The 24,347-nt window shown below is 39.6% G+C and overlaps 1 protein-coding gene across 2 annotated transcripts; it reads right to left on the minus strand.

The window, feature by feature from the left end:
• Positions 1 to 910: 910 nt before the first annotated feature.
• Positions 911 to 16,003, minus strand: cabp1b (calcium binding protein 1b). Of its 2 annotated transcripts, XM_026297565.1 has the most exons (8): positions 7,993 to 8,043; positions 5,400 to 5,567; positions 4,354 to 4,384; positions 4,113 to 4,256; positions 3,845 to 3,954; positions 3,380 to 3,454; positions 3,176 to 3,248; positions 911 to 2,329 (listed from the first exon to the last, which is right to left on the minus strand). In XM_026297565.1, the coding sequence occupies exons 1-8, from the start codon at positions 8,041 to 8,043 to the stop codon at positions 2,304 to 2,306; spliced, it is 678 nt and encodes a 225-aa protein (XP_026153350.1). In that variant the 3' UTR covers positions 911 to 2,303. The 2 variants fall into 2 exon arrangements, with proteins under 2 accessions (XP_026153350.1, XP_026153349.1); XM_026297564.2 differs by lacking the exons at positions 5,400 to 5,567; positions 7,993 to 8,043 and adding an exon at positions 15,156 to 16,003.
• Positions 16,004 to 24,347: the final 8,344 nt, after the last annotated feature.

The following is a 24,347-nucleotide window of genomic DNA, read 5'->3' on the forward strand; positions in this document are numbered from 1 at the left end:
AGAGGATGTAATCCAAATAAAACACCACACTTTCACTACTGGGAGTCTAACAATACGTATATTCTCATAATCTTCACTACTATTAGCCTTAGTGTAGAAGATAAGGTCAGAAATGTGCAACTCTTACAGAAACTGTGAGACCACAGGGACTCACCCTGTGAGGAGAATTGCTTTATGTTCTCTGGACCACATTTAAAAACATTTTATTGAGTTGTCCATTGGCCAAGTGGTTAAGAGGCATACGGTGTAACTGCAGCATCTGAGGAAAGATGTTTGCCCATGTTTCCCTGTCTCTCTCTCTCTGTCAAAATATCTAGTGGACTTACTCCCAGGAGTCTAAGATCCGTACCACCTCAGATAGAAGTCCCATGGCTACGAGCTTGTTCATCCCTGAGGAAAAGGATGCTGCAACACGCTCTGTGCTTCTAACAGTTCCTTTGAGCTTGGAGATCCCAGGGGTCCCATCCAGCAAGGGATGGATTTTTTTTTTCCAAAAAAAAAAAGTAAGAATAACACTGTAGAAAAACAAATTTGTCCCAGATTTACCAATAACTAAGGATATATTAGTATAAATATTGTAGCAATTTAGAACATTACTGTATGATATTTATTCCAAAATGTTTTCCATAATGTATAATGACTAAATAAAATAATGTTTTCTGTTGAAACTGATAAGTTTCAACAATACAAGTGTACGTCCCCATGAGGGAGCTGAGTCTCCATAATGTGTCTGTCTGTGCATATTCATGTATCAGTACATTGTAAATAAAAGAAGAAATACACACATGCACATGCTATTCTCAAGTTACTGTAAAAACCTTTATTTTTTTATATATATATCCTGCTACAAATTGCATGCATAGTTTTACACAGTTAAGACACATAAAAACACAAAGTAATATTCCCCTTTATAAGAATATCTTAACTTCATAGCATGCATATATCCCCATGTCCACTCAAAAACAGTCAGTCAGTAAATTAGCTGCCCCATGCATGAACCAAAGTGCATTTCAATCAGCCATTTTGAAAATATAATCCAATGGATCACATTTTTAAAAACATACTGGATACACCTACTACACTGAATGAGACTCAGATAATATTTTGTGCATTTTCTTTGGCTTTTTTCATAAAGAAGCTAGAACTGCTTCTTTATAGATATTGATAATGACGGTAAAGGGTAAAGAAATTGCAATTAAGGGGCAGTTTATGGATGAGGCTGACTGTTTGATTGAGATTGAGGTATTAAAGTTAAAAGCTAAATTGTTGGACCAAAGTGAAAACCACTTGAGGACTTTAGATTCAGAAACCTCAAAAAACAAGTCAATTATCAAAGCTCTCTAGTAAAAACCAAAGCATTAACAGACGCCATCTTTCATTTATAGCTGTGCTCGTTCTTGACTGCTCACCACTGTGAGTTAGCTGTAGACGACCTTGTTAAATTAAAAATGTTTTTATGTATTCTGAGTATTCACACAGAGTAATATAATTATCCAAAATTCAAAAGGCCTATCACAGTAGAAAAATTAGCGACTCCCTGTGCCTAGAGAGATATGTTGAAGATGAGGGAGTTTGTTACGCACACTGATAATGACAATATATATCACAGTAAGATAGGCATAATGATATTAAAGCCAGAACAACAATGAGTGTTACATTACACATAATTACATAACAAACAATGCCTTGCTTCAGCCAGACAGTAGTCTTAAGGTAAATAATAATGCTACAGTATAGGGTGAAGAGAAACAACCGTATGCACAAAACACAAACAAACAGCTTTGACAAGATCACATGAAATATTTCCATATTGCCATTGTTGTATTTGTGCTCTATGTCCTCGCCATTAGAAATGAATATGCTGTATTTGTGTGGTGTTTGTTGACATACTGCTTTAGTTGACAATATGTCTTCTTAATTGCTACAGTTGTTAAGAACAATAGTATAAATAACATACCCAATACCCATTGGGCCAACATCCATCCATCCAAATCTGCATTACAAATGTCGTCGTCACTAAAGGAAAACATGCTTTTTAAAATATACTGTGTAAAAGTCACAAAATGCAGCTGTTGGTTCTGTTTATGTGCTAAAAAAACAGCAGCAGCATATAATCAACAGTGTTGCTCCTGGCTGTAGTCATCAGCCTCTGTGCTTCAGTGTGGCAGTTTCAGGGCAGGATTGATATGTTTTTCTTCTCTGATTCAGTGACATTTCAATGAACCACTCTGTGCTGGTCTTTCCCTTCTTCCTTCCATACCAACAGAGAATCCATGTTCTGGTTTAACATTTTTCCAACAAATTCATCGAGACATCATCCGAACAAATTCTGTGAGTTTAAGAAAAGGACAGATTGGTTTTCAGAGCTCAGTGACCTGCTTTAGTAAAGAAAAAATATGATAGTGAACTGGTGAGAATTAGACTATTCCTTTATATTTGTACTATACATCATCATGTTTGTGGCTTTGTCCCTCTGCCCATAAGTTATTGCTGGATGAGTGGAGATTACTGCTGTACACTGCTCTTACCTGCAATTAATTGTTGCACAGAATTTTACCAGTGTTCAGATCACTGTTTTAGTTTTTCAGCCTGTTTACTGCCTTGATTTATTCTTAATATTCTCATAATTGATTTGAACTATTAGTACAGACAAGTTAGCAACTAGCTGGTGAACATAGTGGAACACTTAGCAGCCACATATTTCCCTCAGGGGTTAATGGGGAGCAATCCAGAGCTGGAAGGAGAGTAAATACTGTATACATTAATGTTGGTACATTTAAGTACATGTGTTCTCCATTGGATTACATTATTCAGCTACAAACTGCGTGTATTTGAGAACTCCACAAGTATAGTTCTTTTTTGATCAGAGGTTTTTGGAGTTGCAGTGCTGAGAAAACAGGAATTTTCTGATGTTTTCATCCCCGACAGCCCATATGCATCTTTTCCTCCATGAGGTGACATAATCCCTCGGTCTGAAAATAATCTGACAGACAGACCTACTGCCTTCATCCCCTCAATTCACTATCAGCCAGACACATGTTGGGATTTGAAATGTGTATGAGTGTGTGCATATTTTATGCTTAAGAGAGAGCAAGAATGATGAGAAAGGATGAGAATGACATTAACAGTAAAATGTTGCAAATTATGTTGTGACATGCTGCAACAGAACCTTTACCTTCGAAGTCTACATGTCCATCTCCGTTGAGGTCGATGTCTCGCAGGATGTCTTCCAAATCTCTATGTCCAACCTGAAAAAGTCAGATTGTGTCAAGTCAAGCTCTGAACTTCTGGGACACAAACCAAGAAACTTAGATTTAGACAGACACTGTGACTGACAGAGAGCACAGTGAGGAGAACAGACTCTCCAGTAGCTATGTACCTGTTGCCCTAAAAGTTTTTTCATTGCTTCTCGAAGTTCTGCTGTGCTAATCTGGCCATCACCGTTGGTATCAAACTGAAAATGAGATAAAAGAAGGACATTACTAAAACATTAATGAGCACTGAACCAGAGTCTACAATTACCTAAAGTCTGTTTTTCATCCATTTGTCCCTAAACTTACTTCAGCCCCTGCCAGCATCACTAAATTACCAAAAATACCAGGGAAACATTTTATAAAAGACTTTTAACTAACCTACAGTCTTTTGTCTTGTTTTCAAGGTGGTCCAGTTGCTATTCTCATAATTTCTTCTGAAGATATTATATATAGAGCTAAAACTCTAGATAAGTATAGAAGATAAAATCAGTCATATATATTCATCAGATTTAATCTCGATTGCAGCTGAATCTGAAATAGTTTTACCATAATGCTGTCATCTCACTCGGTTATTTTATGACTTTCCTCACCTCCTTGAACGCATCCCTCAGCTCTTTCACCCCAATCATGTCTGCCGTTTCAGCCAGAAGCTTGGGCCCCATAAGTTCAACAAAGTCCTCAAAGTCAACATGTCCTCCCACTGTTGGACAGTGAGAAAAGAGAAAGCTGGGTCAACCTTTAACTATGCCTAAGAAGCACAATAGCTCATTTATTTGTACTCTATCTGATAAATGCTGTAGCATAAATACTGTCAAAGGGAATACAAAGCTGGACACGTAGATTCACAGTTTTACTCACAGTTCATGTTGATCTGTTGGCTCAGTTCTATTAGCTCCATTTCTGTGGGCATGTAGCCCATAGTTCTCATGCAGTTCCCCAGGTCTTTACAGCTGATAAACCCATCTTTGTCTTTGTCAAACTCCTTGAATGCCTCACGCAACTCTAAGAGCAGAGGACACATGAATTGAATGTAAGAGAGATGTGACAAATTCATTGAAAAATGCTTGAACAGTCTTTGCTTTTCTGGAATGTAACTTACCATCCATTTCCTCTGGTCTTAACTCTCGGTCCTGTGAAGAACCAAAGTGCAAGGTTAGCATCCAGACACAGCTGATACTTAAAAAAAATCATGCCAATACGCAGCCTTACTCATATGACAAGGCACTGTGGAAAAAAAACAGGTAATTATATAAAGTACCACAGAGGTGCCAAGGGCCTGCAGGTTTCCTTTGAGCCAGAGAGGAAGAGCTTATCAGTGTGATCACCTGCCGAAGTGTTTAGATGGAAGGAATACATGCAGACTTTTGGCACTCTGTGGTGTTCTGTCAAAAATAATATATATCTAGGATTCAGGATGAAAGTAAAATTGTCAAAATGAGATCAAACGTAAAATCTTAAAGCTTTTGTTATAATAGAAAAGTATCAGAATGGTTTATTGTGCTTATAGTGTAGGTCTGTGTTGAATTACTTTCTTTTTTTAATGATCAGTTGAAAGTCCTGGAAGTGTGGCAATACAATGGAAAAACAAAAAGTATGCAATAGTTCCTTTGCCAGTCCATTAAGAACAACCTCCTGGGAGCTTGTCATCAGAGCAGTCAGTAAAACAGCGGTCGGCTATACTGAGGATTTCAACGTCACTGCTTTCATTAGTAACAAGACTTTGACTCATTTTGTTGCTGCTGGAAAAAGGCGAAGAGAAATAATCACCATGCGAAGAGCATCTCTGCTATCATGCTGATTTAATAATCCTCCGTTGTGCTATAAATGTCCACCATGTTTATGGGTATTGCAGCCTTGTTGCATAAATATGCACACAGACACACAGACACACACACACACACACACACATAGCGTTGTATTTGGTATTTTACCAACAAGGCACCACGCTATAACAATTTTATGTTGTCGTACTGTTAAAATACCATCTCCCCAGTTCCACCTTGCTTTTTTCCAAGCTGTAAGTACTGACATTACAGTAAGAGGTGATTACTACACATATCCATGATGAGTTTTGCGTATTTTACATGTACTGTGTTGTTGAGCTAATCTCTTAGCATGCACATGATATTTTCTGGACTTACGTACAGCCTGCCGGCTCTCAGCGAAGCCCTTGCGAAGAAAGATGCATGCAGGCCCCAGTACGTTGTGCATGTTGGCTCCGTTCTGGGCCAGAGCCACTAGCGGCTCAAGATAGGCCCCCCCAGAACCCCCCTCCTCACAGGACTTCACTGCTTTGTACCTCTTCTTTTGGTCCTGGAGCACCATCCATTGTGGGGGGCCAGGAATAGGAGTAGGGGCAAAGATAAGGGTAGAGACTGTGACTCAGACTGTGGCAGTACTGAATAAACAAGGAGCCAAGGTGGAAGTGACAGGCACATGCCTGTCGGTCATAGAGATGTGTGAAGTCAGGTCAGTCATGGAGGAAAGCACTTCAGTCAGACAGAAGAGGGTGTAATTTATCATGACTCAAGCAAATGATGCCATCTGTTAAATCTGTCACCATCATGTACAACATAATACTACAAAACACTGTGTATTACCAGACTGTATTGTAAAAAAATGCAATCCCCTTTTCAACACATGTGATCTCATCAGGTAACTGCTCTTTAATCAGTTACGGTGTTTGCCTGTGCATGTCTAAAGTTTATTACAGCATTAGATCATATATTTGTATTTTTTCCCACCCTTGCCAGCTGCCATAACACTTACTCACCCAAATTACTAAGCTAAACATATTATGACAAAAACTATATGGTGTGAACATTTTTTAGTGCATCCCAGTTCAAACATGCAGCAATGATTTTGGTGAGTACAATGATATCGTAATAATAATAATTATGGTGAGATCTCACAATACAAACAATAAAGTTATAATAAAGATATAATAAATCATACAATAAAGTTATAATAAACCAAAATAATCCTTTGATAGTTTATCAGTGGTGAGAAACTACAGAATCCACATGAAAATATGTGCTAAAGCTGTGGTGGCATGTTATGAAATCATTGTGTTTTCCAGAAGGCTAAAATTCAGCCAGCCATTACATTATAATCACCTAATGAGCCAATCAACCAGGGGGCAACAGTCATCCCAATTAGACAGAGAGCTACAGGTTAATTAAAAAAGAGAGTGGACAAAAACACTTGCTCTAAATAAAGTCAGATGAGGTTAACCATGTGCTAATATATGAATTAGAGAGAGTAGTAGCCTAATCTGAGGCTAAGTGCGAAAGACATGCACATATTTAGACAAAGGACCACTTTTTTGTGCTGTGTGATTGCTATATGTTTTTTAGTCAAGCAGAGATAAATGCATTTAAAACAGTAATATAATAATAATTTTGTTCGTGTCTTAAATTACCACATTCTAACACCCAACTCAGTGGAGAAAAATCCTTCTAAAAGCAAAAGGAGCAGTCTCACTGTCACAGCGAATTACCACTGCTGCTGCTGCTGCTGCTGCTGCCTTAAATCTCCCCTGAGCTAGTATCTGACTTCAGATGCTTTTTACAGTAAACATCCACATGCATACACGATGAAACATGAATATGCATATATATACTACCTGCAGATAAACACAGTACCATGTGCTCTACAAATGACCTTCACACTCCATCTGTTACCATGCCAGTGCTAATGCCAGTTTGTGCTCTTCTACAGTCCCCACCACAGGAGCGGATGCCTGCTGGGTAATGTGACCAAGTGATGCATGGAACAGGGCTGTCTGCGGGTATATCGTGCCAGAAAAAGTACTATGAAGCTGTGCGTTATATAACAAAACAAAAAACTGTGTCAGAGAAAGGCTAAAGTCAAGAAAGAACTTCTGTAGCACTCTAACTCCATTTTGCACAGATGGCATCAACAGTTGCTTGTCATATTGTGCTTTCTCAGGGATGTGCAGATGCTGATTTGAATGAGGCTGCCTGCCTGCTACACTGACTTCTGTTCAAGCATAAAAAGAGGACAGCAGACTTAAGAGGTGTATTGTACAACTGAATGTTTTTGTTTTGATCTTGAACTAAAAATGATTGTTCCTCAACCCTGTATTTATGTTGTCATCTAAAATGTGTGATGCCAGTCATACATCTGGACTAACAAATCTGATGTCGTTGAAACAGTACATGTGTTTGTAGCATTTCCCCTGACTGGTCCCCTGCTGCATGTGTAGATTCAACAGGGCAGCATCTTCCACTAGCCGGTTAGGTGGCATCACTCTGTGATCTGACTGATTATAAGTTTGGTGACTTATTTCCAAGGAACGAAGCCATGGACTTATAAGCACAGTAGGAAATTATATCACAAAAAGCCATTGTGATAGATGCAAATGTCACATTAATAATGCTCAGTGAAATACGGGAGGTGCATGCAGAATGAGCTTTGAAGGAAGACAATTAAGTCCTAGATAAAAATCAGGACTGTAATTTCCCATGCTGACAAAGACTTCAAAGTACACAACCTTTACCTTGAAATATCCTACAATTATCATGCTGTGTGTTTGAACTCCAGCAACACAAAATACAGGCAAACAGTAGAACAGAGTGAAAACTCACTCAGATAGTACATAGTGGTCAGTCAGTATAGGTCAAGTCAAACAGCCTCGGGTCAGGTTGGGGACACACCATGAGACAAACATGCAGGGGATTCAAGGAGACCACAACCAAACGAAAAACCTCAGAGCGGACCTTACCTTCTTGGTGAAAATTTTAAGCGACTTTACAGAGTTGCCCATTGCAAGAAAATAATCCTTCTTGTTTTATGTTTTCTCTTTAACTGTGTCTGTGCTAATGTGCTTGTATGTAAGTGCGCGTGTATGCATGTGTGTTTGCATATGTTTCCAGGCATGCATAGGAAGAGTGTCTAAGAGTGATTAGAAAGGCAAAGAGGGTTCAGTGGGTCATTGACTAATATAAAAGGACATTTGGGAAAAGGTAGGAGCAGACACATCAGAGGAGGTAGACAGAAAAAAGAAAGGAGAAGACAAAGGAGTGTATCAAGAAGACCTAGAGGCAAGGACACTGGGAGGTACAAGGAAAGGGACAGTGAGACAAAAGAGAAAATATGTAAACAAAAACAAAGGACAGGTCAGAGCAACACAAAGATAAGAAAGGAAAAGGAAGCATGCATGTGCGAGATGCAAGCGCCATGAGTAGAAAAACAAGATTGCTTATTCATTCCATCCTCTCTCCAACAGTGTCTTTCCTCCCTCCCTCCCCTATACCCTCTCTCTCTCGTCCCCTATCTCTCTGTCCGTCTCTTGCTCTTTCTCCCTCACACTCTCCCCCACTCTCACTCACCGCACAGTTTTAAATCATCTATGCGAATGTGACAGAAGAACCTCATTCGGACAAGCATATTACCTTCCCCTGAGCAAGATGCTGGAGACACTAATCCAAAGACGCACGCACGCGCACACGCAACCACTCGATTAACCGCAAACACACACACACACATGGATGTGGGGCTGTGGAGCTAAAAATATAACAGGCGCTCTCTCTTCCCCCACATCTTTCCCCACTCTATCCCCAGCATCCATCCCTCGGTCTCTCTCATACACACACACAAACGTGAGAGCATCACAAAGTCACGTTAAGCTTGAAGAGCTTGGATTCAGATCAAAGAAAGAAGGTGCAAGAAATGATACACGGGCTTTAAACCGCTGAGGTTGCAAACCAACACACAGACAGGCAAATAAATGCTCTTCTCAGCCCGTCTCACACACACACACACACACACACACACAGCTTTATTGTCAAGTGAGATACAGATAAAATTACCTTTTTTCAAATTACCACAGGTTTTTTCATGCTACATCTCAGAAAGAACCACTGTAGCTTTTACTTCACTACCATCCACATCCATCCATCATCTATACCTGCTTATTCCTAACCAGGGCTACAGGGATCTGCTGGAGCCTATCCCAGCTCTCTTTGGGTGAAAGGCAGGTCACCAGTCCATCACGGGGCCACATAGAGACAAAGAACCTCACACTCTCTCTTTAGAGTCAATTTAGAGTCATCAATCAACCTGACATACATGTTTTTGGACTGTAGGAAGAAACCAGAGTACCTGGAGAAAACCCACACAAACACAGGGAGAACGTGCAAACACCACACAGTGCCAACCACCGAGCCACCTTTCTTCACTAGAGTTATATTACACTTAATATTGTCTAGTTAGTAATAACAAATCCTTAACACCCCAGTTACTCAGTTTCTGTGTTGTTGAAAGAAGTGACACCTTCACTGTATCATCAGGTCTTTAGCCCTGGGCACAAAAGGTGTGAAAACAAATCAGACATGTCTGGTCTCATACAGGCAATTTAACTTATGCTTAAATGTTTAACATTTAGTTGCTTCAGTTTGTTTAAACATACATTTTTACCTCATGCTTTAAAGACTCATAACATTCTCACTACCGCTGGCTACTAATCAGTAAAACTTTTATTTCAATCCACAAGCAGAATAGAGCCCACCTACTAAGCATGTTAACTCTGTAATAATATAACTCTACATACAAGTTGTTCTACATGATCAGCATTTTCCCTGTAAAACTAGTTTTCTCATGATACTGGTGAACTTTTCAAAATTTTGAATGCAGAACTTCTACTTATAATGCAACATTTTTACTTGTTAGAGATCACATTGAGTCATATTTTAGACATGCAAGAAGTCCATCCTTTAATTAATAATTTGTATCTAATGTGGTTTTTATGTTTTTACACTTAAATTTCTTCTGCAAATCTAAAATTACAGACACATTCATTGTTGTTCATTGAAAACTCTAGAATGGATGATAGAGCAGATATTAAAAAAAAGTTGGGATGTCATCAATCATCCTCACACTTTCACATCTTGAGATTTAAGATGAAGATTTCTTTCTCCAGCAGATAGATGTAAAACAGCTCTCTGCCCAGTAACAATAGGCAGAACCCAGTTAAAATAGACAGAGATTTTTAGAATCTCAATGCTTCATTCGCCTCTGTCTAAAATGACAAAACACAACACCCACTAAAAACCCTCATTTTATTTTTTTACCTCTCCTGAGGTAGCTTTAATGACACCCATTGCACCTCCAATCTGTACATCCTCCTTTCCCTCACCTCGACCTTGTCTATCTATTCTCTGTTATTTTAACAAACACATTCTCGCCAAAGTCGTTTCAGCTCTGGCTCCCATTCAGCATCTCTGTGGCTGCTCTGTGTTGTTCTGCGGATGATTCATCCAGCCTCACACCGGAGGCTCATTGTGAACTTCAGAACACATCAGACGTCAGACACGAGAGCCGTCAGCTCTCATAATGTCAGATCGTAGTGTGTACGGACATGAGATCCATCTCTCCTCGCTCTCGCTGTATCTTCGTCTTTCTCCCTCATTCTCTCTCATCACTCAGATGCCCACAACTTCCACATTTACATAACTGGTTCCATGCTATACTGACAACACCTCAGCATCATCTCAGGACTGTTTGAATGTTGTGGTATCATTTCATAGAGTCATAAGCTGAGGCCACTTATGATTTGCAATGATACATTTGGGTTTTTGCATCATTTGGGTTTGTGGAAGCAAAATAAAATATTCAACATGTATGCTGTAGGTTTAAAGTGCATTTAAAGAGAAAATATTAATATTTACTTTTGCTTTTTAATGAAGATTTTGAGGTCACATATAATCCTGTTTCATCCACTGCCATCGAGTGTGTTATATGAGCTGGGATGACGTAGGAGGGGGAAGGCAAGGATTGATGTAATAACAAGCTCTCATGCATTCATCAGCAACCTTTTTATTTTTGGCCTGGGAGCTGTTTAAGACAGAGAAAGAACAGTATGTTTTTGTGTATTTCCAAAGTGAAATGAAAAGTAAGTATTTAATGGTCATTTTTCCATAGTGGAGTTCAAATCTCAGTGTACCCGGATGTGGAGACAAAGGGATAAATACAGCGGCCACTGTTTTCACCAGAGCACATGAGAGAACATACAATGCACACTTGCGTCATCATCTTGTGTTTGGGCTGAGACGTCACAGTTTAATCCTCCAGCTGATTAATTCATTCAAATCACTGTAGCAAAACCCTTCAATTTTCATGCAGGTTATTCTTCTATGTCATAATTATTTTAGTTTTTAACCACATATACAAACAGATTTTGGTCTAGGTACATTTCTAGTGCATGAGCAGGACAAAAATACTGATGTCTTCTTTCAGTCAATTAAACCTCTTCTCTTTTTCTTTTCTCTCTGACTCATTTCTCTCACAGTGCCTCTTGCAGATTTTCCCTTTCAGCCCCAGGTGTCCATAAATATTTAGTATTATAACACACATGCATGTACTGTACCTAACACTGCAGCGTGTGCACGAGAGCGCTGCCTAATCCCCGTCTCAAAAAGGGATTTAACTAAAGAGTGAATTTTCTACCTCCTCCTTTTTCAGCACTGATGTAAAAATATCCATGTGTCTAAAAATAGCCTGTTACACTCTAGATATACTGGAGGCATATGCTGTGGTGATTACAGTGAAGCTGCTCTCTTTTCTCTCAGTTCCACCCAGATTTTTGTCCCTATTTTGCGCGTCTTTTTCCTGTCTTTTTGTCTTTCCCTCTCAGAGATCATCTAGTACAGTGTGACCCCAGGAGAGGAAAGGGGGAGAAGAGGATGACAGGTTTAATAAAATCTGTCATCAAATAAAAAAGGATAAAAGAAGGGGAGAATGGAAATGTTATTGGCAGCGAGTGCGCGATGGTAACAGGAAAACCAGTCAAGGAAGTCCCAAGCTAAGCTGTGTTGTGAGACCCTTTCCTCACATTGTCTCCAGAGCTGACAGGCGAGTGCATGAAAATGAGAGTTGATGATTCTTTGCCTTATACAGGAATCAACAAAGTCTTACTCTTTCTTTTTTTAGTCTGTGTCCTTTTCCTGATATGTCTGATTCCCTCACTTCCTTCATTTTGTTCCCCTGAATTTTCACTTTTCCTGGATCACTGATGTGACAAGAAGACAGTTAATCTCTCCCTCCCTCTCATTCATTCGCACACACACACACACACACACACACACACACACACACACACACACACACATACACACACACTCTAAGTTCAAACCCTGTGCAAACGGTGCTTGCTCCCTCTACTGGTTGACACAAATATCCTTTCATCAACATTTTGTTTGGAAAGAAAATTGTCTTCTCCTCAATAACAACTCCTCAGCAGTAGATAACACACATCCTACATGGATCTCAGGTTTCCTGTGGGTTTGTGACACAAGGTCATTAAAGGTTACAAAATCGGAGGGATGTGGTGACTGTTCAGAATCTCTTAAAATATAAACGAAATTTCTAAAGGACCTAAAAACTGCTCTTGCTGATGGTGTCTGATGTAACCTGCCTGAACATGCAGAAATGATGTGAGATCTGGTGCATGCCTGCTTATATGTTTTGGTGCTCGTGATTCATCTTATGAATGTAAAATTCTGGATTATAAACTGGTGCCTTGGAGAAACATGCCTGCTCATGCTGGAAACCAATTCTGTTGTTCGTCCATTTCTTAAATTTGCTCTGTCAGATAGCACGTTTGCCAGAACATCTAAATAGACAAAAACAACAACAAAGAAAAAATAAAACCGCCTTCCTCCAGCGTCTCCTAATCAGGTCTTGATGAGCTATATTTAGCTTCTTCCACTAGCAGTGAATGAGTTCTGTTGGGATGCATATCTTGGTGTTACATAAGAAACTGAAATGAAAGAATTTGTGGTGAGTAATATCTGACCTTGCACTCTGCGTTGTTCTGTCACATCTATTTAAGTAGCGTTAAAGGCAGAGTAGTACAACTGTGTGGTCACTAAAACGAAAGAGATGGTAAGATGCTGAGCAGGTGTGAAAACGTGCATTCATAAACTGTCTCAGCTTCATTCACTTCTCTGTCATTTTCATTCTTCTCATTTTCACACACACGTCATTCACTCACTCACTCCTTCTTGCTCCCTGGTGTACACAGATGCACAATTAAGTCACGTCCACTCATAAATTCATTTTGACTATTGACATGACTTCACAGCCACAGCACCTAAGAAAACAAACTTGCCTGCACTTTGAAAATGATTATGACTCAATTACAAAATGCAGATTCATAATAACTAAGTGTGTAAACTCACGTCGTGTTTTTGATGTGAGTGGAAAACTGAGTGATCTTGTACTTTGTTTCAGATGAGTATTATATATTCACATATAGGAATTTTTCTCTTATCACTTATAGATGCGATGAAAATCGCAAACCATCTGCTATTTCCAGACACGTCAGCAGCTCTGGAGACTTTATATAGCACACCGCTGCACGGAGCTTGCCTCGCTGGAACCCCTCAGACTGATTGAAGCGCTGGCCTGGATTGAAGGGAGTTATTTCTGGAACTCGCGAAGGGAGGTAATTGTCTCCTCTTGAGCTTTTTATCATCAACACAGAGAGAGGGATTTCAATGAAGCAAGAAAAAGGGGATACTATACAGCTGCATGATCTGTCTGAGAAGAAATGTGGCATCTTTTAGAAAACTGATTTGTTAGTACTTGTAGGTGAACAGGTGAACAGGTCTCACTCATCACAGTATCAGTACACATTTTTGAGGAGAATATTACTTATATTTTATCAGAAGGTCAGTGTGTGTCAGTATAACTATTCACTTACCTGTGTGTCCATGTTTGTGTGTTTGCATGAATGACAAGCTGTCATCGTTAAAAAGTTTTCCACACACTGGGAAACTTGATCCCCACCCGATGTTCAGGTGACACAATGAAAGTGGTTGTATTCATATTGGGATGCATGACAGACTGCAGCCCCCACCCGCTCATGAAAGTGACCAGATACCAGATACATGCAGGAGTCAGATTTGGACTGAAAACATCCATTCATTTTTAATCTCCTCAACTCCAGTGCCTGGAGGTCTGGTCACACATGGCTAATAGTCTCCAGCTTCATTTGCATGTCACCTGTAAACCTATTATTCAGCTCTGCACCTGTCATACAGTTTTAATCAGCAGTGAATGTGGCAAACTGCAATAAAGGAGCAGAATAAATAGAAACTAACTTGGTTCAAAATACAAAATGGACGTAGTGTAAACTGAGAATAAGCCACCAAATCTAATAATGCCCATACTAACACCACTATACTCTGCCTCTCTTATACTGGGATTAGTGTGAAGATCAAATACTGGACTGGATTGTTTTTTAAATCTTATTAAATTGATACTGGGCTTACATGGTCATTTAGCTCATATTTTTGTTGTATTTTTCCTTTGAATCCCTTATGTGTTTTCCACCTGTGTTCATGTTTCCTCGTCTTCTTACAGAAAAACTGGGTGTGGAATCATTGTTCAGATGTTTTATATGAAATAAATGTGAATGAACTATAAAAAATACTGAAACACTGCATTAAATCAAAAGTCTCTGCATTGGCATAACGTCATTTCTTATTCTTGAAGCCAGTTGAACCTAAAATATTTGTTACAGTGTTCCCACCAAAGGCTCTGAGACTGGGTTTTCATACTTCATACTTCTGCTGCTGATTATTTTAGTTTACAGCCTGAAATCTTGCCCTTTGCACAGTGTAACACGACACAACACCCACACATTTATCTGAGCATTGGTGAGGTTTCAGCAGTACCATGCTGAAACAGTTTAAATCGACTTTTTCCTGCATTTAATGAAGAAGCCAAAAAGAGAGAATATCTAAAATGTTAAGTTGATGAGTTAAAAAATAAAAGAAGTGATGTTCAACTGTGTAACAGCGTTTTTGTTGACTTGTGCTTTAAATCTACTTTTGAAACCGTTTCAAAGTTTCATCTTCTTCTGTGCCTCCTTACCTGCCCAAAAACTGACTTCACGATGGGATGAAGACTAGAGTCAGAATCACACGAGGTCGCGCTCTGTCTTTTGGAAGTCCTGGTGGATGCGGGCTGGACAGGTGCGCTGGTCGCAGGTGGGTCAGAGCTGAGACTGGAAGATGAGCCTGTGGTGACTCTCTCCCTGGGTTCGAAAAAGAAAGCCGCGTCGTCCGGATGTTTTGGATAAGATGGAACTGGGGAGGTCCCTCTGTCCTGCCGGGACCCGGCTTGGTGATGCGCTGCAGGAGGCAGCTCCCTTCGCGAGGACTCGTGGTGGTGATGGGAGTGTTTGGACCTGGAGGACTTGCTGCGCTCTTTCTGGTGCCGACTCGTCCTGTGTCTCACATCGTCCTGTGCATAACCATCATCCATCAAGCCGGGATGCCTCTGAGAGCGGCTTTTGTGCACCTGGTGATGCTCACCTACGTTTCGAGAGTCGGCGTGCCTCGGTTGGCAGAGAGGTCTCCGGGCACTCGGCTCGCAGTCCTCAGTCCAGCCTGCATCACCGCTTCCTCCAGCTCCTGTGGGGTGATGGTGAGTGCGGTGACTCCGGTGACCGTGTGGACCATGATCCGTGTGCGCAGACCTGCGGTTGAGCCCCGATGGTCTCAGCAGAGAAGTGGTCGAGTCGCTTTTGGGGATAGAAGAGCTCATTGTTCCCCTTCTCTCGTTTGACAGGCGAAGTGAAGACGCTGGAGGCTGGAGGTCGAGCACAGGAAAAGAAGGCAGTCCTCCGCCACGTGCAGGTGTTCAGCATCAGCCAGTGTGATCCCCCCTCTAAACCTCACCCACACACTCTGCCATCACTGCACAGTCCGCGGTGATGAAGTTGGAGGTCAGTCTGACGCTTCACAGGCGGCTCTGTTTTAACTTTGCTCTGCTGCTGCTGCATGTCACACGCAGTCCACGTCACTACAAATCATTTCCTGCATGTGCAGCTTGGTGAAGTGATGTGATGATGGTACAAATGTCTTATTGATACGTATCACAAGCACCAGTGGACAAATGTCAAACAGTCAAAACTCAACAAGTGGCTGCTGAGACATTAACACCAGTGGACAACGTCAGACAGTAGAGATCTGCAGGGTAACTTTTTCACATCATTTAAAATTGAAATACTTTTAATATTCTGAAGCACTGTCAGATAGAAACAAATGAACAAAAAGCTGAAAATAAAAGAGCACATCATTAAAATGGATAGATTGGGAATTAATACTTAGGCACCATTTATTCATTTGTCAACAAACTAGTCAAGTCAGATATAATAGAAAATCAAATCAACAATAATTCACAGATTCGCCCTCAATCAAATACTAATTTATCTCCTTTATCTCAAACAGCTTAATTGTTTGTAAAATATAAGGGTCCTTATTTCTCATTTGGATAAAATTAGATCTTTCTTGAGAATATTAAAAAAAAAACCACCAGCCTCTGGTTTATTTTTGTACTACAGGCTTTTTAAATGTGGGTATTAGCTGTAATGAATGTGTCCTTTTCTCTTCTCCTGCACATTGATTTTCATTTTTATTTCAAGTTTTTCATTGATTTTCGCTTGTGTGAGTAAATTAAGTTCCCACTCAAACAAACAAACAGTTACAAACCAGTAACTTAATTGGCTAATTTGGGAATACTTATGGTGCCAAGGTGTGAACATAATGGAACAATTAACTGTGTTCAAAATAATAACAACAAAAAGTTTAATAGGAAAATCACTGAAAATAAAAGCATGACAATCCTTCAGTCTCCTCCCATCTGCACACTGAGGGTCACGATTGAGGGTCTGCTCACTGCAGATGCCCATGGATGCAGGAGGACGTACATAATGATGTTAATATATGGAGCCAATGAGATAGTGAGGCTCTCAGAAACTGTTTCACAGTGCAAAGCTGAGAAATGAGCAGATTTTGCTCTCCTCTCTCTGGGGAATATTTGTTCTCTGACATCTGTGTCTCTGTCTCCTCTGCTCCAGGGAGAAGCAAAGTATCTTCACTCCATTGCTCCCATCGCCCTCATTCAACATCAGCCTGTTTTAACTCCTCTGTTACCTTATCATCAAGTGCAGGCAAGTGTCACCAATGCTGACTCTTTGTTACTCTGCAGTCATCGTCAGGTGTGATCAGTTACACTACTGGTCTCATTGTCCATATCAACAACCTCTCCTTTTTTATTTTAATCTGAAAGTCTGATGTTTTCATCTTAGGAACAAGTCATTCAAATAGGGGATGTGAATATAGTTTGTTAATCAAATTTGAATATCTGTCACTTTCTTTATATGAATCTCTTCATGGCCCTCCCTCTTTTTTTGGCTCTTTCCTGGCGTAGACTTTGAGCTGCAGCAGAGGCTTTATAAGCCTCAGGGTGCAATATGGCCCATTTAATGTCCGCAGAGACAGAGTGAAAAAAACAAACAAACACAAAAATATGGTGTGCAGTAATAAACAAACACAAACTTAAAAAATTATCACAGCACAGATTAAATCAGGAAAAGACAGAACAAAAAGAGGTGAAACTGAAATTTAATTGCTTAAAAAACTAAACAAAAACATTACTTTTTTAAAAACTCTATTATATTTTATTTTTGCATTTATCCCACAGTTCCTCCGACTCAGCAGGATCAGATGGCCAAGCTAACTTTCAAGGCAAGTGCTGCAAAATTGACAGCTGCTGTTCTGCATACACAAACTATTGGGGACCCCCTTCTGCATATTTTTCAATGTATGCTTTATATCCTGGATGAAAAATAAAGGTCATTTGACAAAACAATTACAATGATTCTGCAGCTTCATGGTGAGGATGGAAGTGGACCATGAGTCAAGCTTGTTCCATCAGGTGCTGTTTCAGGTCAAGAAGCTCAAGGGCAATAAAAATATTTATGTTATAATAAATTATTCAAATCTAATTTTGGGAGTGACATTCAATCTGTCATGGACAGAATGGTGCCAAATATTTGGGCCCAGCTGAGGGAGGGACCGTTAACTATCTGAACTGATAGACAGGATATAGATAGAGATTGAATATGTTCCTTGACTCATATCATAATTGTATTGGTTAATGCAATTTGAGCACATTTAAAGTAGGAATGCAGATGAAGCTGATTTATATACGCCGCATTGTACTTTTTCCAGTGACATGGGGCAGTTTTTGTCATCCTGAATCTGACTCTCACTGTATCTCTGATCACATCTTGCATCCCCATTACCTTATTCTCTGGCACAATTTGATATTACTGAAAGATTAATCAGTTGGGTAAATAATTAACCACATAGCAGCTTGGGGACTACACGGTGGAGGAGGAGTTCAGTCATCTGAATCATCAAAACATTTTGCCTATTCATCCGGTGAGCAGCTTCTGTGATACTAACATAATAAAACAAGGATCACATGGAGCTGAGCAGAAATTGATACTTTGGCACAAGTTTCAAGTTCAGATGAAAGACTGATATGGTAATAAAGTGAACCACATCACTGATACAATAATCAATCATTAATTTCTTCTCTCCCTTTTAATCATAACTTTCAATAAAATTTCATCCTAAGACCTAAAGAATTTTTAATCACGCTCACATGCATCTTGCAGTTTTGCAAGGTACTGTACTGGTGCAGATTGTCACATGATAGATAGTTAAACTATCCAAAGTAATAGATCACTGCTGTCAGCAGAAGAAACAGAACTGCCCCCGAGCTTCCTGTTTGTTTTATTTTGTTTGGCCAGCACAAAGGAAAGAGGATGTAAGTGTACTGAGAGAGAGGAAGAGAGAGTGAGATCTCATCATCATCATCTTAACATGAACTCAATAAAGGTCATGGCCATAGGTCATTGGCTAAAATGGCACTAACAATTAAGATGTGATGGCTTCTGCAGGCACAAAGGTCCCACGAATATCCACAGGCTCAGGTTTTGTCAGTCATGTTGTTGAGCAGCAGTGCATTCAACCTCCTCCCATGTTTCCTGATAACATCCTTTCCAACATTTCACTTTTCCATTCCATGTAATTATAATAAGAAAAGGAGCACAAAGTCACAAATGCCTTGTTTATACAGACATTGGCTCATCGTAAAAGGTTCTGTCGCCTTTAAACAACAAAATATCAGCAATGACTGAATTTCCATTTTGTGATCTTATCTATCTTATCTAAGACAAAAATGATTAATACCACCACTGTATTTCATCAATTCAGGTTTTTAATGGTAGTCTAAATACTGTAGTTCTTTTTCACAGCAGACATTTTGGAACATCATTGCAGAAAAAGCACTGGTGTCATTAATAACATATGGGAACAATAAGAACAAGAGCAAACCAAAAACATACAGAGGTAGAATATGGTAGCTCAATTGGCAGAAATAGGCCTGACAGCTGTCCAGATGCCTGTAAAAGTAGAGCACACTGTAAGTGATGAAACAACACAACAAAGTCAAGTTGTGTCTATATATATTTGTTGCATTTGCTGTATATTTGTCGCATAGATAAAAAAAAAAAATCATTTTTTAAAAACTCTTATTAATTGAAAGTTTTGTAAGAGCTACTTAGAACAGAGCAGATGTACCCAAGATTCAGAGGCAAGAACTGGATGCAAATTGTGCAATACCAGTCTCTCATGCAAAGCAGGGCCAGCATATGATGTGGGAAAAAGACGAAAAGAAGAAACCTAGCCTGAAATGAGAAGTGTGGGACAGGCAGGATTAGTCAAGTTGTCAAGTTGTGTCTCTATATTTGTTGCATTTGCTGTATATTTGTTGCATAGATAAAAAAAAAATCATTTTGTTAAAAACTCTTATTAATTGAAAGTTTTGTAAGAGCTACTTAGAACAGAGCAGCTGTACCCAAGATTCAGAGGCAAGAACTGGATGCAAATTGTGCAATACCAGTCTCTCATGCAAAGCAGGGCCAGCATATGATGTGGGAAAAAGACGAAAAGAAGAAACCTAGCCTGAAATGAGAAGTGTGGGACAGGCAGGATTAGTCAAGTTGTCAAGTTGTGTCTCTATATTTGTTGCATTTGCTGTATATTTGTTGCATAGATAAAAAAAAAAATCATTTTTTAAAAACTCTTATTAATTGAAAGTTTTGTAAGAGCTACTTAGAACAGAGCAGCTGTACCCAAGATTCAGAGGCAAGAACTGGATGCAAATTGTGCAATACCAGTCTCTCAGGCAAAGCAGGGCCAGCATATGATGTGGGAAAAAGATGAAAAGAAGAAACCTAGCCTGAAATGAGAAGTGTGGGACAGGCAGGATTAGATTTATGCCTGGAGCAATTTATGATAAGCTTCCAACTTCTCAGAATCTTAGCAAATGGATAGGAGGGGATCCAACATCTTCTTTGTGTTCAAGTGTAGCTTCACGTCAGCACATTCAGTTGTTCTAAATGTGTATGAATGCCACTGGCTGCAAATGAATCCAAACAGCACTTGTGACTTTGTTTGTCCTAATCTCCTAAATGATGCAAGTCTAAACTTTGTATACTTTATACTGAGAATAGGTTTAAGTGTGTACACACCTATCTGGATATGTGTGTTTTTTCAGTTCTATACACAAACTGACATCTGCTTTAATAGTAACTGTAACCCCAACAATAAATAATAAAATATTACACAACAGTGTTCTCGCCTGACAGTCCAAAAAACAAAGCGTCCACTTTTTTAAAATGACTCTTTCGAAGGCTGGGTATAAAGATATGGTGATGTGTTTATGTGCTTATTTCCCATCAGCAAAAGCTGTTTGAGCGAGGTGTTAATTCCTTTTGAGCTTAAACTACTTAATTTCCGCCCACTCCAATAATGGTTTCATCACAGTAAATGGGAGGTTGGTGCAGTCCAATCAGTGTTACTGTTACCGGGCACAGCAGGAGCATTTCACTTTGAATGTGCTGGATACAAGGAGGAAAATAAAGGCTTTTCCAGCTTACAATTGTTTTTAAAGACCAGATTTTGATATTTGTGATAAGAAATCATACATAGCTTTTTTCAGTATTTTCACTTCCTTTCTTGTTTTATGGAATAACTGCAATAAATTGCATGAAAATATTATCCATAATATTGTTTATATATGTAAACAGTACTTACAGCAAAAACAAAGGTGCATAAATGTACTACATGGACTTGGTAGGAAGATATGTTTTTGGTGCATTATCTATGAAATCAGTGTGAAATGCAAATTATCCTGAACACACTTTTCCATCAGTCAGTCCTCTGCTTCCCTGTTCCCTGTTCTGTTGTTTCTCTTAAGGGGTGACTCAGTCGGATGAAAATTGTTTTGGAACTATTTACGCCTGAGAGGAGAAAAAAATCGGTCACTCATCTGTCCATCAGCTACCGAGTGAAAGTAATGTGTGTTATAAATTATATAATAAAAACTGATAAAGAAAAGACAAGTGACAGCTCGGGTTCATGAGTCATTCTCCTAAAGAAAAGGTTACATGCTGCAAAAACAAGTAATAAATGGCTGTGACCGAAAGATCCCATGGACTGAGAGCTGTAAAGGTGGAGTGCTGTCACAGGATAGTGGATTTGAGTGTATAGTGGCTGGCATGGGTGGGTTGGGGGTTGGTATGACGCAGTGAGTGTAGAATAATAACTATGCACTATTTATAGGAACTCGGTGACCTACTGCATGGTATACTTGCAGAATATGTTCCAGCACTATATCTGTTTACTTGTCAAAAATAAATGCATTACAACATACTAACTATTTTATTGAGATAAACTGTCTGCATGTTTGAAAATACCTGCTGTAAGCATTTCTTATAATACCTTATATATACTTTTGTATAAATGCTTTTTATGTTATCTAATAACAATTAATCTGTTTAATTGACTCTCTCTTTCACTAAACTAATGTCTGAAGAATCTTTTTTCATTGCGGTCCACAGCAGAGACATTTATCACTGAAAATGTAACCACCATCTCCCCCTTGTGTTGAAATTTCAACTGGCTATAGGCAGCACTGTTTATGTCTTATCAGTGTTATTCATTCAGCATTCAAATTAAATCTCTGTATCCTTGATTTATATTATATCCTGGGGGATTATATCCTCCGCTAAACTATAGTCTCCACCAAATCAAGAAAAGTTTTATATGTATACCCCAAAATAACCAATTTTGCTTCCAAGGGCTATAAAAGCTGTATCCATAAACACTTGATTCAGGATGATTTCCCAAAATAAAACCATTTAACAAGGAACACCTACAAAAAACTAAGGTTAACTAAGGTGAACTAGAACAGCCTCCTATAACTACGGTTTGATTAAAGATTGCGTTTGAGATTGTTATAAATAGCAGCAGCAGGGACAGGGCAGTTTGACACTGGACTCCAATGGCTCTACAGAGTGATGTCACAGCAAAGGGTCAGGACCCTGGACAGCAACAGCCAGTGGCAACTTTGCCAGCGCACATTCATGCGCTGTCTCTTGCCCCTGTGGTACTTAATATAAATAAATATGATGGGATTTTACAGTACAACAGCATGCATTTCTCTGACTTTGTCATTGCTTTAAAGCTGATGGAGACACAGCAGGGTTAGTCAGTCACGGCTGACCACAAGCAGTGGGTTTAAGAGTGACATAGTCATGATTGTAAGTTGCATGGAGAGACTTTGAGCACAAACACACATTGTTGGTCAAAATATTTCAGATACGCTCAACCACCGTGCAAACACAGGCTAATTCTGTGTGATCATGTGCAATTAGCTGAAGGATTATCAGATTGGCTTTCCTCTTTCTTGGCAGGCAAACCTGGTAATCTAACAGCCCACATGCTCGGGTCTTGTTTCTTACTGCCAGGTGTTTGGGTGGAGCTTTTTAGGGTTTTTTTATTAACTTCCTGCACAGTTTGGGTAATCTTCTATCTGAGGTAAAATGAGATTTAAAGTTTTAAGATGTAGGCAACAGCATTGTCCAAATGTACATTTCCAGTCTGGGCTTGTGCCATGTTGTTGGAATTACGAGAAACTTCAATATTCTGAAATGAAACTGAGACCCAAGTCTATAATTTTTTGTTCTGCAAATGAATGTTCTTTTACTTTCAGTGTGTACTGCATCCATGTAGACACAGGTGTCTACTGCTTTGCACACTTCATATGCCCCAATCTCATGAAAACACCTTTCTCTAAGTGGTATTATCCTTCACTTGTAGCCAAAATGATGTTGCCCTGTGGTTTTGTTGTGGTTCGACAGGTTCATACTTAATATTTTATGCTGACATAAATTACACATAATAGAAATTAACTGAATAATAATATGTAGATTTGCTTTATTTAATGGTATTTATGTGGACCCTGTGATGGACTGGTGACCTGTCCAGGGTGTACCCCTGCCTTTCACCCAAAGAGAGCTGGGATAGACTCCAGCAGATCCCTGTGACCCTCAGTGTGAATAAGTGTGTATACAGTGGGTACGGAAAGTATTCAGACCCCTTTAAATTTTTCACTCTTTGTGTCATTGCAGCCATTTGCCAAAATCAAAAAAGTTCATTTTATTTCTCATTAATGTACACTCAGCACCCCATCTTGACAGGAAAAAACAGAAATGTAGAAATTTTTGCAAATTTATTAAAAAAGAAAAACTGAAATATCACATGGTCATAAATATTCAGACCCTTTGCAGTGACACTCATATTTAACTCACATGCTGTCCATTTCTTCTGATCCTCCTTGAGATGGTTCTGCTCCTTCATTGGAGTCCAGCTGTGTTTAATTAAACTGATTGGACTTGATTAGGAAAGGCACACACCTGTCTATATAAGACCTTACAGCTCACAGTGCATGTCAGAGCAAATGAGAATCATGAGGTCGAAGGAACTGCCCAAGGAGCTCAGAGACAGAATTGTGGCAAGGCACAGATCTGGCCAAGGTTACAAAAGAATTTCTGCAGCACTCAAGGTTCCTAAGAGCACAGTGGCCTCCATAATCCTCAAATGGAAAAAGTTTGGGACGACCGGAACTCTTCCTAGACCTGGCCGTCCAGCCAAACTGAGCAATCGTGGGAGAAGAGCCTTGGTGAGAGAGGTAAAGAAGAACCCAAAGATCACTGTGGCTGAGCTCCAGAGATGCAGTAGGGAGATGGGAGAAAGTTCCACAAAGTCAACTATCACTGCAGCCCTCCACCAGTCGGGGCTTTATGGCAGAGTGGCCCGACGGAAGCCTCTCCTCAGTGAAAGACACATGAAAGCCCACCTT

The sequence above is a fragment of the Mastacembelus armatus genome, chromosome 12, assembly GCF_900324485.2.
Source record: "Mastacembelus armatus chromosome 12, fMasArm1.2, whole genome shotgun sequence".
NCBI lineage: Eukaryota > Metazoa > Chordata > Actinopteri > Synbranchiformes > Mastacembelidae > Mastacembelus > Mastacembelus armatus.